Raw genomic sequence first — 14,944 nt, 5'->3', positions numbered from 1 at the left:
TTTTTTTTAAACAGTTTTTACTTCACATACTTGGAAGCTCTGTTATCAAGTGCACAGCTGTTTAGGATTCTTGTGTCTTCTTGATGAATTGACCCTTTATCCTTATGAAATGATCCTTTTTATCCTTAGTAATATTCTTTGCTCTGAAATCTACTCCGCCTGTATTAACATAGTCCTAGCCACTCCAGCTTTGTTCTGATTCATGTGAACATGTGTAATCTTTTCTCAATCTTTTGCTTTTAACATGTCTGTCATAATAGTTAAAGTGGGTTTATTGTAGGCAGCTGTGTAGTTGGGTCTTGCTTTCTAACCAGTCTGACAAGCTCTGGCTTTTAATTGAGTTGTTTAGACCATTTCCTTCCCCCCCCCCCCCCCCCCCCCCCCCCCCCGCCCCAAGCACTTGATTTCAGCCAACTTCATTGTTTATTTCTGAAGGGCTGGGATTATTTCATTAAACTTTCCAAGAGGAAGTCTTTCTCCCCTTGCTTCTTAAAGTTTCCTCTTCATTACAGCTCTTTGATTATATTTTCCCCTCTTCTAGGAACTTGGGATTAGATGGGTTGAGAATTCCTGGGATGTTTTCTTGTAGCAGTCATGTTCAAAAGAGTGTCTCCTCACCAGGGCTGTGCGGAGACACCGGTTTCCTCTTGAGGGCCAGTTGTGAGACACCACAAGTTAGACATTTCTTAGGATATGGAGGACCATTTGAAGAAAAGGCAGATGTGGGAAATTGTAGGTGCAGCTCTCAGCCTTGTCTGTTACCCCAACAGGTCATGCCAAGCTCTGAACACATGTGACCTTCTTGGCATAACAAAACACAGTGGTTGATTGGACTCGCCCATCCTAGAAGGCTTCATGGCAACTCTTTTCCCACCGTCTCTTCACGGTGCGCTCCCTTCCTTTTTTAACAAAAAGTTCTTTCCAATTCTATGTTGTACTGTTCCTGCAAGGAATTCTAGTAAATGATTTTTTTTTTTTTAAATTGCTATTCCATGCCATTTTCAGGGATAGGCCAGCCCCCTCTTCCAAGTTGCCAGCCAGGCAATCTGAGTCCAGGTCTATGTCCCTGGCCTCATAGGGGATACAAAGTACATAGGAGGTTGTACAGATTTTTATCTCCTCTAAAGCTTTTCATGGCCATTCCCACAGGCCATTTGCTCTTTACTCATGTCTCTTAAAATTGTTTGATAATAATAGCACGTGTTGATAACAGGGTTTTTCAGCTTTGGCCCTATTGATATTGGGGGCCAGATAATTCCTTCTCGTGGAGGACTATCCTGTACACTCGAGGACATTCAGTAGCTCCCGGCTCCTCCCCACGGGATTGAGCCCCTCACCTCTGAATCATCACGTTCAAAAATGTCTCTGATATTGCCACATACCTCTGGGGGCAGAATCACTTCCAGGAAAGAACCACATGCCAAAGACCATTGGTTCCCAAAGTACTTGGTTCTGTTTTCCATGTTTATTAATGATGACCACCACAGTTTACTACATTTCCAAGCACTCCCCCCCCCCCCCCCGCAATATCTACCTTCTTTCATTTCATTTCCTCAGTCCCCTACTGGTCTATCCCCCACACTTAGCTGTTTCATATACTCTTCTCTTTCCTTCTGTTCTCCAGACTTTGTGTTTGCTTGTTTCATTGTACTTCCACTGTGTGTGTTCTGGCAGACTCCGGCTCTGCCTTATCCTGTTACTGGCAAGCTGTCTGTGCTGCCCTTTGATCTCATCATCAGCAGTCTTTTACCTCCTAATCCTTTTCTTGGTCTGAAAGATAATTCGGTGTGAATGGGCTCACCACAAAAATTAGTCTCCCTTCACATGTGTGTTATGCTGTCCTCTGACCTCTTCTTAGCTGTATGTTTTTTCTTGGTCCTTCCCTCTGTGCATCTCAGCCTCAAGAACTCTTGTTTCCTCCACCAAACCGTAGCTGGCATCCTGTGTACTTGAGTGCACCGCCTCTCCCTTGAGGAGCATGTACCCATGCTTCTCAACAACTTGGAACCCATGCAGGCCACCTAGGATCCCTTGAGTTTTGTTGGCAGAAACTGGCCCTGAGAGTCTGGACATGACTCTTCGTGGCCTCCTCCAGCTCCGTTTTCTTCCCCTTCTGGTTTCTCTTAGTCTGGATTATAAACCTGAGTACGCTACACAGAGGGGAAAGGTTTGGATCGCCTTAGACTGGACTTCTGTGGGAAACATTTTATGGCCTGTTGGGGGTTTCCTTCTGTGAGGTCCAAAGCTCTTTCCTTAAGTGGAAAGGGGCTTGTGTTTTGCCAGATCCTCCCACCCATTCCACAGGTCAAATAATGAATCTAGTAGAAATATGGAAAAGTTTAGTCGGTACGTGTGCCAAAAATTGCCACTCTGAAGGCAGCAGTGTAAACAGTGTGTGACTAATCCTTTCTTTTAAGGAAAGAAATTGTATGCGATTGTTTCCCCTCTGCTTATAAAGATACAGAAGTTTCCACGGACTCAGGTCTTCAGATGGCCAGGGCTATCCCTAAGTCCAGCCTCTTTTTCCTCTTTTTGTCCCTGTGACACAGCATGCCACCTATCAAGTGTATGGCCCATTGTAGCCACACTCCTGTCACTACTGAAAACACACTGTGGATGGTACCAGTGACCTCCCAACCCAGGCACGACAACCTTTCCTCATTTCATTCCTTGCTTTTTCTGCTGCAGTTGGCAGGTGATGCTCTCTCCTTTCCTCCTAGGAACTGTCTTCCATTTATTCTTTCGGGACCCACATTATTCTTGTTTATCTTCTAATCCCCCCCCCCCCCCATTTTCTCTCTACCTCCAGACCATGTGGCTCTGTGTTCTTTTTTTCTGAAACATTTTTGCCTTTGAAGAAGTTGGCTCCTCTTAGAACATCACTTTTCCACATCTTGGAGGCTTTCCCTAATTGCCCCTCGGAGACTTGCTCCGTTTTCTGTCTCGAACGTAATTATTGTCCTCACAAACTGACCCTTTCTTCTGCCTGCCGTAACTCAGCATGCTCCTTTGCTGTTTCTTTTCCCCTTGGCCTTGAACAAAAATAACTGTCCAGTCAACTAGGCTTGAAACCTTCCTTGTCACCTGAATCCTTTTCCTTTTGCCCCCAACTGTCCTGCCTTTAAACCTTAAGTCCTGTTGGTCCTTCGGGTAGTTTGTCTTCACCCAGTCATTTCCTCATTTATTCCTTTTAGATGCTGTCTAAACACTTCTTGCCATAGAAAGTGAAGATTTAGCTCATTTACCTCACCTCTCACTCCCCACCCTTTCTCTCAAAATCATTATTTCATTTTCATAGCCTGTGTACACCCCAAGAGCAGATTGTGCCTCTTGTTTTTCTTGTCAACATCATCTCTCAAGGTCATGAATCTTATCTGATGACTTTGCATTTCATAAGGTGAAGGCAGTGGCCATCCCAGTCTTGCCTCCCCTTCTCCTCTTCTTCTAGAATCTTCCAACCTTCTCTGGCTAACTCTGTACATTAAGATCACCAGAGTTGGGAACATGGTTGTTCCTGACAGTTACAGCATTTGCAATATCTTGTCCATGGGAGTACCACTCAGTGCTGGGGTCTCTCTGTGTGTGTCGTGGTTCGCTCTCAAGTATGCTCCTTGAAGAAGAGTGTTCCTAGTATCACGTTTGAATGTATTCTCCATTTTTCTTTCCAGTGGTTGCATTTTATACCAGATAGTCAAGTGTCTCCAACATTGCAGTTGTATTTTCCGTTCTTGTGACTCCTTTAATCCCCTGGGATCATTCTCCTGGAACTCCCTGTCTTCCTGATTTCCTGGCACACATCTTTTCAGGGGGAAAACGGGAGACCAGTCTTTGAGCTAGAGGAATCCAGAATCAAGAATGAGAAGACCTTGCTCTGGGAGAGGGGAGCAGTAAGTTTTGTGGTTTATACAACATAGTTCCTTTCTTTTAGAGAAGAGTATGCATTTTTTTTCACCCCTCAGAAGGGTGGAAGTCTGACTTCTGGATGTTCTGTTGGCTAGAATTGGGGAGGATAACTGCCTTTATATAAAGATTTTTAGTCACGACACCAGTGTTCAGCTCTACTTTTTTTTTTTTTTTTTTTAAATCACCCCTTGCTTTACTTGGTTTCAGGTCTAAAACTCCTCTGTGTTTCCCTGAGAAGATTGTCTCCTTTGTGCCTGTGCCCTCACTCTTGACTAGTGCCCTTACGCCTACTGGTTGCAACCCATTAGGGAGTCATGAAGTCATGAAATCAATGTAGTGGTTCAGGACTGTCACTTAAAAAAACAGATGAGCGGACAAAATCTCAAAGTGTCCTACACATGCTAAGGGTAAATAATGTTTTATAACACTTATTTTAGTTAAATAAAAACACAGACCTATATGTATATACATGGATTGGATCTCCAAGTAAAATGGACTTCTTACTGCAGGTTGAACTAAAAGAAATTAGGAAGATATTTTCCAGGCCATGGATTCCTCCTGGCTGCTACAACAGTCAGCATTTCTCAATCCAATTTGAATCTTACAGATTTGTTGAAATATCTTTTGTGTGTTTATTAATGGGTACAGCGAACCATGTTTAGTACCCTTTGCGGCCCAGGTATTGACGAATCCAAAGCCAGGCTGGAACAGGGACCTAGAAATCCAGCTCGGCTAAGTGTTAACTCCTTTACAGGATTGAGGGCTGTATGTTCTGGGAGGCCCAGTGCTGGGAGGAGGGAGGGGCACTAAGGGCCTTGGGATAGCAGCTGTTTATTAGAACAGAATATTTCCATATTTTAATGACTTGTGTGGCTGTACTGTTGTGTAAGAGCCAAATGTCAACTCTGGGTTTAAATCTTTTTTATTCCTTATAATGTTAAGGACATCTTTGGAGGTAGGTGAGACATTTTAGGTATCTAAAGCAAAACAAAACAAAACCCCCCCATTTTGAACCAGAGGTCCTACAGTTTTCATTTTTAGCTTAATTTTCTCAAATATTTTAGTTCTCTTAAAAAAAAAAATTGTAATGCGCGGCACCTGGGTGGCTTAGTGGGTTAAAGCCTCTGCCTTCGGCTCAGGTCATGATCCTAGCAACCTGGGATCGAGCCCCGCATCAGGCTCTCTGCTCAGCGGGGAGCCTGCTTCCCTTCCTCTCTCTCTGCCTGCCTCTCTGCCTACTTGTGATCTCTGTCTGTCAAATAAATAAATAAGATCTTTTATAAATAATTAAATAAAATTGTAATGCTCTGACACATCTTATGCTCACTAGTGATAGACAAGCCTCCCCACCCCCCAGCCCTGGGAGAGGAAAGAATGGAGAAAATCCAATTGAAATGAAAGGAGGGAGATCATTCCTGAAATACTTAGACAAAAGAGAAGAGTTAAAGAGGATATGTATTTGTAAGAGGTAACGAGGTGGTCTGGAGTGGAAGTAACTGAATGGTGACATTAGAGGGAAAAGTGGAGGCCAGCCGTGAAGGGAGGAAGAGAGAAGAGAATGCGAATCATGTCTTGGTGAAATGCGTGATGGCACGGCTTCTTCCATTTGCCCCAGGTGGTGCCGCCGTCCGTGGCTTTGCTTCTTTCTTTGTGGGGCTGTCATGCACAGTGGCTTCAGTCTGTTCCTGTGTTTTGACACTCTTGCCCTGGGGGAAAGGAAAGGTGATGGAGGAAGGGGAAGTGCCCTTCAGGTTAGCTCCGTATGCGACTTGCCTAGTGTTTCTATTCTAGTGACACTTAAGTACCATTACAGTGGCTCATTTCCCTAAGTCCCTAGTGGCTGAGAGTTTTTATTCAAGTTCAAGTCCCAGTAAGCCCGTTTGTTTGTTCATTACTTTCCAGGTAGGTGTACGGAAGAGGAGCCCATACATAAGCTTTCAGCTCATTTGGTGGTGCCTCTCACTTTTTTGATTCGGAGGGGAGAAAAGGGAGGACCTTGACTAGCAGGCAGACCCCCCTCCCCACCTCCCACCTGGCCCGCCCTGCGTCCATCCTACCTGGCAGCGGTCAGAGCTGGAATGCTGTCCTCTTGCCAACAGAAGTACTTCTGCCAACAGGTGTGCCAGCAGCATCGGGACAGGATGACAGCATAGCTGGGGAGTGAGTTGCTCCAGAGATGAGAAGAAGGGCTTCCCGTTTGCGCGAGGCTGATGGAGTAGACGTGTGGTTCTTATCATTCACCACCAGATGTGTCCAGCTGTTACGCTTTCTACTCGATCCCAACCAAACATGCTTAAAGTTCAAACCAACACTTACATCATCAAAACAAAAGTGTTTATAGCATTAAGCCTTACTTAGGCTTTTAGTAATTTAAGTCATGAGTCTAGTGATAGAGGGAGTGCCCATCCATGGAATTGTGTCTGGGAAAACTCAGGCCCACGGTGGGTTTTCCTAGGCTTTCCGGCAACTCTCCGTTTTAGAATGGTGGATCGAGGTCCCTGACTGGCTAAGAGGGAAGCACTCTTCATCCCAGCCTCTTCTTTCATTTCTTATGGACGCCTTGTCCCACAGAAGAACTCATTCGTCGGCTCTAGTTAGAGTCAGCCAAACAGGCTGACTTTATTCAGGACTGTTCCTGATTTTGATGAGATACTGTGTGGTGTTGTTTTGGGTTGCTTGATGGTTGACCTTTCGTACTCACCTGTCACAGTGTCATTTCTTCCTCTCATCTAGAGTCCCTCTTTAGGAACACTCTTTGGGGCTTTGGGTTACCTTATCAGTGTGATTCTATCCCAGTCAACCATTTTCTAAGTTCTAGTATCATAGTTTGGAAATATTTTGATTGATTGAGGTGGTTTTAATGTGCCACATTCGATAAAATTCAAGATTACACTGGAAAGGTCTCCTTCCATAGGCTCTGTTTGCTGTTAAAATGCTCCGTCCCAGCAGTTTTGGTAGCAATAAAGCATTTTCTAGAATTACTTGGTTATATCTTCTTTATATTATTTGATTATTTATTCATCTGGTTTAGCTAATAATTTTAGTCCTGTTCCCCAGGGAATTTTAAATCTGGGCAAAGGCTTATTATTTTAAAGTTAACATGCTGAATAATATTCTGTCATGTATATATTACCACATCTTCTTTATCCATTCATCTACCTATGGACGCTTGGGCTCTTTCCTTGTCGTGGCTATTGTAGATAATGCTGCTGTAAACACAGGGGGTGCATGATCCCTTTGAATTAGTATTTTTGTATTGTTTGGATAAAATACCCAGAACTAATATAACACTGTATGTTAACTATGCCAGATTAAAAAAAAAAAAACAAAACCCAACTTAAAAAAAGAATGGTTTCCATTACATGGAACAAAAGAGAACTGTCCTAGAAAATGGCTGGGCCAGGGGGTGATTGTGTTCAGGAGTCCCCAAGGTTCTTGACTTGTGACAGTGAGGAAATGAGATTGTGCTTAGTTATTCTTACCATTGTTGTTATTCTCAGGAACTAGTCATTATAAAACATTTAACCAGAATAGTACAGTTTTTAATTATTATGAGATGCAGCATAAAATATTTAAATGTTAACTAGAAAAAGTTGAATGTTTCTTCCTTATCATAATTGTATTTCAAGAAATAATTTTAAAAATTCTTTTTTTTCCAGTTTTTATGGGTTCACAATTTTTATGAGCCTTTTCTTCTTTGCCCTGTGTGTGTGACAGAGGTTCTATGGTACTGGTTAGGAGCGTGAGGCTCAAGGAGCTTGCCCATCTTCCCTTCTGTCATTAGGAAGGTCCCACCGTTTACTGTTCAGGCTCTGATTGTTGACTGTTGATTTTGCACAACTGGTCAACCTGGGAATTTCTTTCATAGCCCCCTTTCTGTGTTTCCTTCTTCCTTTTCCCTCTTTGCATTTCCAATACTGTCTGCTTACCAGTATATATAAAATGTGCTTTTTAAATATGGGATCCTTTTCATGTATTGGTCATTGTCTTTCTTATGTATAAATGTCCTGTGTACTGCATACAGGCTGTACTAACTTTGCTCTGAATCCTGTGATAGACTCCGTCTGTGGTGGTCTGTTCAGCCTATTCTTGACTGTATAGGCACAGTCCCTTTTTACATTAAGGTTCCTTCTTTCCTTCTGCCTTTCCTTCCTCCTTTCCTTCCTTCCTTCCCTTTAAAGATTTATTTATTTTAGAGAGAGAGTGTGTGTTTGTGTGCGCACACGTGCGTGTGTGCACACGTGCGTGTGCGCACAAGTGAGGGAGAGGGAGACAGAGTGTGGAGCCTAATGCAGGGCTTAGTCTCACAACCTCCAGATCATGACCTGAGACCAAACCAAGAGTTGAATGATTAACCTACTGAGCCACCCAGGTGCCCTGTGTTAAGGTTTCTAAGCATATAAGTGTTTAGTTCCTAGTATTATAATTGGCAACTACAGTATTTGAAGGAAAAACTGAGCCTTGTGTGGAGTCTGTTTCCTAAGTTAAATTTCTTGTTTTCCCACCTTAGCTTTAAAAATTCATAATTAATGTCCCTATCCCGGCTTTGTTTCTTCCCAGAGTGACACCCCTTTCCTCACAGAATGTGATGATTCATCATGGCCAGACCCAGGATTACGTGCTCAAGCCTAAGTACTTTGCAGCCCAGAAGGTGATTTCGGGAGAGCAGTCCACGGAAGGTTCGTTCCCTTTGAGATACGGGCAGGGTCGAGTCCCGGCACCTTTTCAGTGTGAGTATAGTCCAGTCAACGATTTTTCTAAGTTACAGTATCATAGTTTGGAAATACTTTGTTTGGTTTAGATGGCTTTAATGTGTCACAGTAGATAAAACCTAAGAGTCGTTAAAAAAAGAAACCAAAAGACCGAAAAACAACCCAAACACAACAAACCCACCCTGGTTCCCAAAACAATTAGACAGCAGCCCATTTTCTTTATTTTTGAGGAATGGCAGTTTCCTTGGATGTTGGCAGAGTCTGCAGTGACCTGCCTGTAATTTCTGCAAGATGGTGCCATTTCTGACACATGCTTGGTTTCCTTTTAGATACAGTTGTATGCCTGACATGTTTACATTGATAACATATTTTCTTTAGTAAAATAGCCAGGATTCATGCCCTGTGACATGTCTGAAATGCCCTGCATTACTCTCTGAGGTTCACCTCCAGTGGCTATTTTTATGACCCGAGTTCCACTTTTCAGTATATGGCGTGGATGGTGTGGCAGGTTTTCGTCTGAGTTTGTAAAGTGTATTGTATCATCGGTGGCCAGCTTGGTTAATATCTCGCTATGTGGGAAGCTCAAGGACAAGCCCTGGTGCAAAGGGTGGGGAATGTGATGATTTGTGGTTTAGGTGTTACAGAGTGTCTGCTGGCAGCATCTGGAGGAAATGTTCTGGAGTTCAGAGCCGAGAGAGCGAGACGCACGCGCTCGTTCCAGCAGCTTCCTGCTCCGTCTCACGTTGACTGATTGCCTCCGCCACAAGTAATGAAAGAGAATGCCAGTTGTTTGGTTGAAAAGGAGTGTCTTTCACCACCAAAAAGAGTGAGGATAGCTGAGAGAGAGTGTTTACTGCTGTTGGGTCCTTCAGACATCTCTGTCTGCGTGGGTTTGGTTCCATGGGCCTAGGGCCACCTCCCTGAGTTGGTCACCGTTCGAGAGTGGTTGACTCTTCCCTGAGAATTGGTGACTTAACAAAAAGAGTATCTCATGTAAGGTTTGCACGTTGCACTTTTCGTATCCTCATGGTCCTGTCAAATTACCTCTTATTACTGCTCAGTGACCTGAGGCTGGATTCCCCAGAGCAATAGTAGTTGGATGAGGTTGACTGGACAAGCAAGCTCTGGGGATTTTCAAAAGGGAACAGTGGAGAAATCCTATAGATGATCTCCTTGTCCACTAGGCAAGACACTTCCCCATTATTTGTGGAATAATCGAGGTGTCCATCTTGTTTTTAAAGATCCTTTGATTTAAGTGCTTTATAATTTATTCTTTGTGAATATCCCTGAGTATATAGTATTTGTCTACTCTTAATAAAAAAATAACCCCAGATTTAGAGTGTGATAGGAGGAGAGTTTTTGGAAACTTATACTCATACTGGTAAAGGAGAGAATTTTGAACTGTATGGAAACACCAGGAAAAGATGGTCTGAAAACCACTGGTATAAAACTAGAGATAATACTGGTTTTGATTTGTTGATGATTTGTTATTGGAATGACGGGTCCCACAATGTGTGTGTATTTTAAACTCTCCGACCTTCTGAGAGGTCTTCTGGACCAGAAAGGTCTTCTGGAAGATGAAATTACATTTTAGAAAAATAGGAAGAGAAGTTTATCTGTATTGCCCCTAAATTTCTCACCCATTCTGTTTAAATGTCGTTTTTCCACAGCTGGGAACTAGTAAAGTAATTCAGACTAACACATAATCACAGTGATGGGGTTCTCTGCTCAAACTCCCCAGAAGTTAGTGAAAAAAAAAAAGGCTTAGGAACTAATTGAAATAGGCATTTGGGAAGGCCAGGAAAGGAGATGTGGCTATTTTTTGCTGAGCCCAGAACTCTGTTGAGAGCTGGAATGCTAATAGGAAAGTTTTAGAAAGAGGTAATTTGGCAGGACCATGAGGATACGGATATGGCAAAATTGAGTGAGAACAACAATAGAAAGATTAAAACTAGAAAGGAGGGACAAGGAATACTAAGAATCTAAAGGTAATGTCTTTGCCTTAGGTGAAAAGAGCCCCCAAGGAAACCTTACATATAATAGAAAGGGAGAAAAAGTTAGCAAAGTCCAGGAAAATCAGGAACTTCTAATGTCTTTACTTTCATCCTTATAGAAGAGATCAAATATAAACAGACGAAACTCTCATTTTGCTGAAGAATTTTAAGGTCCAGTTTTAGGTGTAGATCATCCTGACTCATGAGAAAAACAGAAGATATTACCAGCAGGTACGGATAATATGTCTTGGAAAGAGACTTAGCAACCAGCAGCCACCGTCGTTACTTTTGGGAAACTTCGGCAACTAAAGAAAACATTGAGGTTGGCAAAAGCCAAGAGTTGTTTTCCCTGTTGAATTGAAATAAAAGAGGTGGTCTGCTGTAGTGAATGTAAGTTTAATAGCACCATGCAAACAGCATTCACGATACTTACTGGGAGCTCTCAGCATTGTGTAAATTAACCACCTTGTAATAGGGGAGCCATAGCCCTGCAAGCCCAAGTGAATAAGGATTTGCTGTTGATGCCCAGGAGACCAAGAGAGAAAATGGTCAGAAGGAGTGGGAAAAGGATGACAGTGGTGGGGGGTGTATGTGATGGGTCCAGTAAAGCAAAGTGTGTTAATATGTTATGTCTAGCACTCTCTAGATAAAGTAGATAGGCAGAAACGAACTCCCACATTGCTACGGAGGTGTTCTCTGCTGTAAAGCATGAGCATTTTATTAGAATTTCCCAGAGATTTGATGACCTGATGCGCCATCCCTTACCGCTGTGCACATTCTGCGTTCCCTGTTTTCGTTCTGTGCTTTGCCATCCTTCTGAGTCACTTCCCAGGTCGCTTGACATCCTGTGTTGGGCGTTGGCTGCTTACTGGTTATCTCTAGTGACAGATTCATAGTGGGGCTATGCTTTATTCATTGGTCTCAAGAATTTAATTTGCATGAGTATCCGCTACAGCAGGGGTCTGTAAACTTTCCCTTGAAGGATCTGATAGTACATACTGCAGGTTTGGTGAGCCAAGGTTCATAATCGTGAGGATGTTATAGATAGGTTCTTACGTGACTATTATAAATGTGACATTTAAAAATGTGAAAATCATTCTTAGCAGACGGGTTGTAAAAAAAAAAAAAATTATTTATTTCTTTTGAGTGGCTGGCTTGATTAGTCTCCTGGGTGGTCAAGTATGCGAGGTGCCGATCTAGTGACTTAGTCTGTCAGTGTACAAAAAACTTCTAGGTTTTGGGCTTGTAGGTAGCTAGGTCATACCCATTGAGCTAAAAGCTGTCCAAGAGGCTCTGTGTGTCACCAGCTGTCACCTTCATTGTCCCTGTCCCCGCAGTCCACCCTCCTCACCATCATGATCTCAGATACATCTCCATTCGTTCAAAGGCAGCCAAAAATGTATGAGCTACTAGACCACTCTTGTCTGATAAGTCCGGTTTCCTTTCCTGTTAGAATGGCAGGCCACACAGCAATTGGGAAAATAATGGATGTCACTCCTGTGTTCACGGAAAGCCATTTAATATTGACAGAAATAATATTTTTGTTGGATGAACCGGTAACTGCCATCTGGCTAGACTAAATCACATTAAGCTATCACCTGAAGTCCTCCAAAAGTTACACATCGTGACTGTAGGACCCATCGTTTCTGCTTCTAGGTATATGTCCAAGAGAATTGAAAACATGTGTTCACACAAAAACTTGTATACAAATGTCCATAGCATTATTCATAACAACCAAAAAGTGAGAACAACCAAAAAGTCTCTCATCTGATGAAAATAGAAACCAAATGTGGTGTATCTTACAAGGGGTCGTTCAGCCATAAAGAAGGAATGGAATACGGATGCGTGCCACAGCGTGAATGAACCTTGAAAACATGTGGAGTGAAGGAATCCAGACACAAAAGGATTCAGATCACATATAATTCCATTATACGAAATGTCCAGAACAGGCAAATCCATACAGACAGAAAGTAGATTAGTGATTGCTAGGAGTTGAGGAGAGGGGGAGTGATTGTTTATGGATAAGAGTTTCTTTTGGGTTGGTAAGTATTGTGGAATTAGGTAGTCATAGTGGTTGTATGACCTGTGAATATATTTAAAATTTTAAAGTAATGTGTGTGTGTGTGTGTGTGTGTGTGTGTGTGTATAGTTAACAAAACACTTAGCATGAACTCCAGGAATGGAACTCCTTGGGCTCTCTCTAAGTATGGTATGGGCTGAGGGGTCTGCTTTATCCAGTATCTTCCTTGGTGACTTCTAGGAAAAAATTGAGTATATAAACCAAATTCTGTTGTATTTACTTTAGTATTTATAATCCAGAGGAAGAAAAGTTAAAGTGACTTGATAACCATTTGAAAGATCATTTTACAAAAAACAGTCGAGATTATTAGTATAGCATACGTTCAGGGGCAAACCCAAATAATTCGCACAAAAAAGAGATTAGTTTGGCATAACTTGCTAGAAAAAGGCCTCGAAGGTAGTGAGTGTCCATACGACTGTCTGCTATTATAGTAAAAACACCATGGGATGCTTGATGATGCTAAAAGCAGAGATTATTTGTTATAATCTGTGGTGGAAGGACATTTTTATCTTCAGGGTTGTAAGTACTAGACAGCTTCCTAAGAAAGGTGGTAGACTTACTTAAAAAGGAGGTTATTAGGATGAGCAGAAATATTCATGTAACTGAAGTGGTTTGGAGGTTCTGCAAAGAGTTCTAAGAGCTAAAGGACTGGGCAATCCATCTTAAATATACATCCGCTTTGTCTCTTTTTCTATTGCATTTTAGGATTTGGAAATATTTAGAAATTTAAACTTCTCTAAATCAGATTTTCCATTGCCAGTTCAAGTTGTTTTCCTATCAAGGTGGACCTAGCTTTTAAAACAGGTTATGTATATTTCAAGGTTACCTACAATTTTAATTTCATTTCATTTAGATTTTCTTTAATTTCATTTAAATCTTAAATTTAATTTCAAGTTTCATTTAAATTTTAAATTTCAGGAAAGACACATGTCCACTTTCCCATACTACCTTTTTAAAGTTTTAAAAGCAGATACAAGTCAGATTCTTGAAAGAATTGCCAGTTTTTCCCCCAATGTGCTGAAATACGGGGGAGAGATGGATTGCTGGCCTTTCAGACACATGGTCCTGTTAAATCACAGAAGTTCAGACAAGCTCACTATTTTCAGTGGTAAGTGTAGCCTTACTGCTTGACGAAGCAGCCATCGTGGTTCAGGAAGCAGATACGCCGCCCTCGCTGGGCCCCTCTTGACAGAAGAAAATATAATCCTGCCTGCACTGGGACCCCCTTAGCCCTGGATCCTGTGGTGTCTGTTGACTTCTCTCAGGTCCTTGAAACAGATCAGCCAACTCAGCAACCAGCCAGTGACTGATCACAGGCTACCTGAAATTCCTGGCTCCCCCACATGAAGGTGGAGTAGTCACCCGGGTCTCAGGCTGGAGATGGGGAGGCAAAGACGCCATTGTTCTCACAGCAGCAGTGAGGCTAACCCCTGCATCTCAGTTCTGGCATGACTGTAGCCCCCAGTCCCAGACAGTGAAGAGCATGGGCCCTTGGGCACGAGACCTCCGCTTTGTACTTCTAGTGACACTGGTTGAGTGTGCTAGCAGGAGCCCCCAGGCTTTGTTCCACGTGACATCAAGAAGCATAACAAGGTGTGGAAGCATCTCAGGGTTTGCTGGTTAGGTCTCCCCCTCACTCCTGTGTTTGGAGTGAGGAGTGTGTATGGTTGCAGACTGATACAGCAAAGAGATTCCCTGTAAAACCATGCACTTCCTGGTTGTCCTCACTGTGGGAAGGCAATGCTTCTGCAAAGGGTCAGAGCTGACAAGGAGTTTTTTCTTTGGCAAAACAAATCCAAAGGTTACGAAGTCAGCCCTGTTTGGCCAGGACGGTTCTGCTTATCCCAACCACTTCAAGAAGGTAGATAAAAACACTGCTAAAATGCTCTGGTGCCCAGTGCCAGTCTGAGTCCTCACAGGGGGAGAGTCTGTGGTATATCTCAGATAGCCCACCATGGGACAGAAAGAAGGTGATGTGAAGAAGAGACATCAAAGTCATCCTTCACCTGCTGGCCCTTCCCAAAAGAAGAGAGAAACCCTGAACCGACAATTGGGTAAAGACAAATGTAGATGCAATCGGTAGAGTTGAGGAAATGCAAGCCAGATTGTTCTGCATGGGACGGACTGTGATTGGGAGATCTTCAGGGGAGGAGCAGTTTGAAAATGCAGGTCAAGAGGAGTGGTCCCGAGAACCACCCAAGCCTCACTTTAGGATATCAGTGTGAAGAGAGAAAGGAAAGAGTAGAAGGAGATAT

At 42.8% G+C, this 14,944-nt stretch overlaps 1 protein-coding gene across 7 annotated transcripts in view; it reads left to right on the top strand.

Moving 5' to 3' along the window:
* The window catches only part of LTBP1 (latent transforming growth factor beta binding protein 1), a 400,132-nt gene that overhangs the window by 130,046 nt on the left and 255,142 nt on the right, over positions 1-14,944 (top strand). For 6 of the 7 annotated variants that reach the window (XM_059405447.1, XM_059405446.1, XM_059405445.1 and 3 more), the window contains one exon: positions 8,464-8,633. In XM_059405447.1, coding sequence (XP_059261430.1) covers positions 8,464-8,633 — 170 coding nt within the window. The remainder of the gene's footprint in view (positions 1-8,463; positions 8,634-14,944) is intronic. The other variant, XM_059405448.1, reaches the window with a different exon arrangement.

The sequence above is a fragment of the Mustela nigripes genome, chromosome 7 (genome assembly GCF_022355385.1).
Source record: "Mustela nigripes isolate SB6536 chromosome 7, MUSNIG.SB6536, whole genome shotgun sequence".
NCBI classification, from domain to species: domain Eukaryota; kingdom Metazoa; phylum Chordata; class Mammalia; order Carnivora; family Mustelidae; genus Mustela; species Mustela nigripes.
The sequence above is the reverse complement of the archived record's forward strand: the minus strand, read 5'-3'. Positions and strand labels throughout refer to the sequence as shown.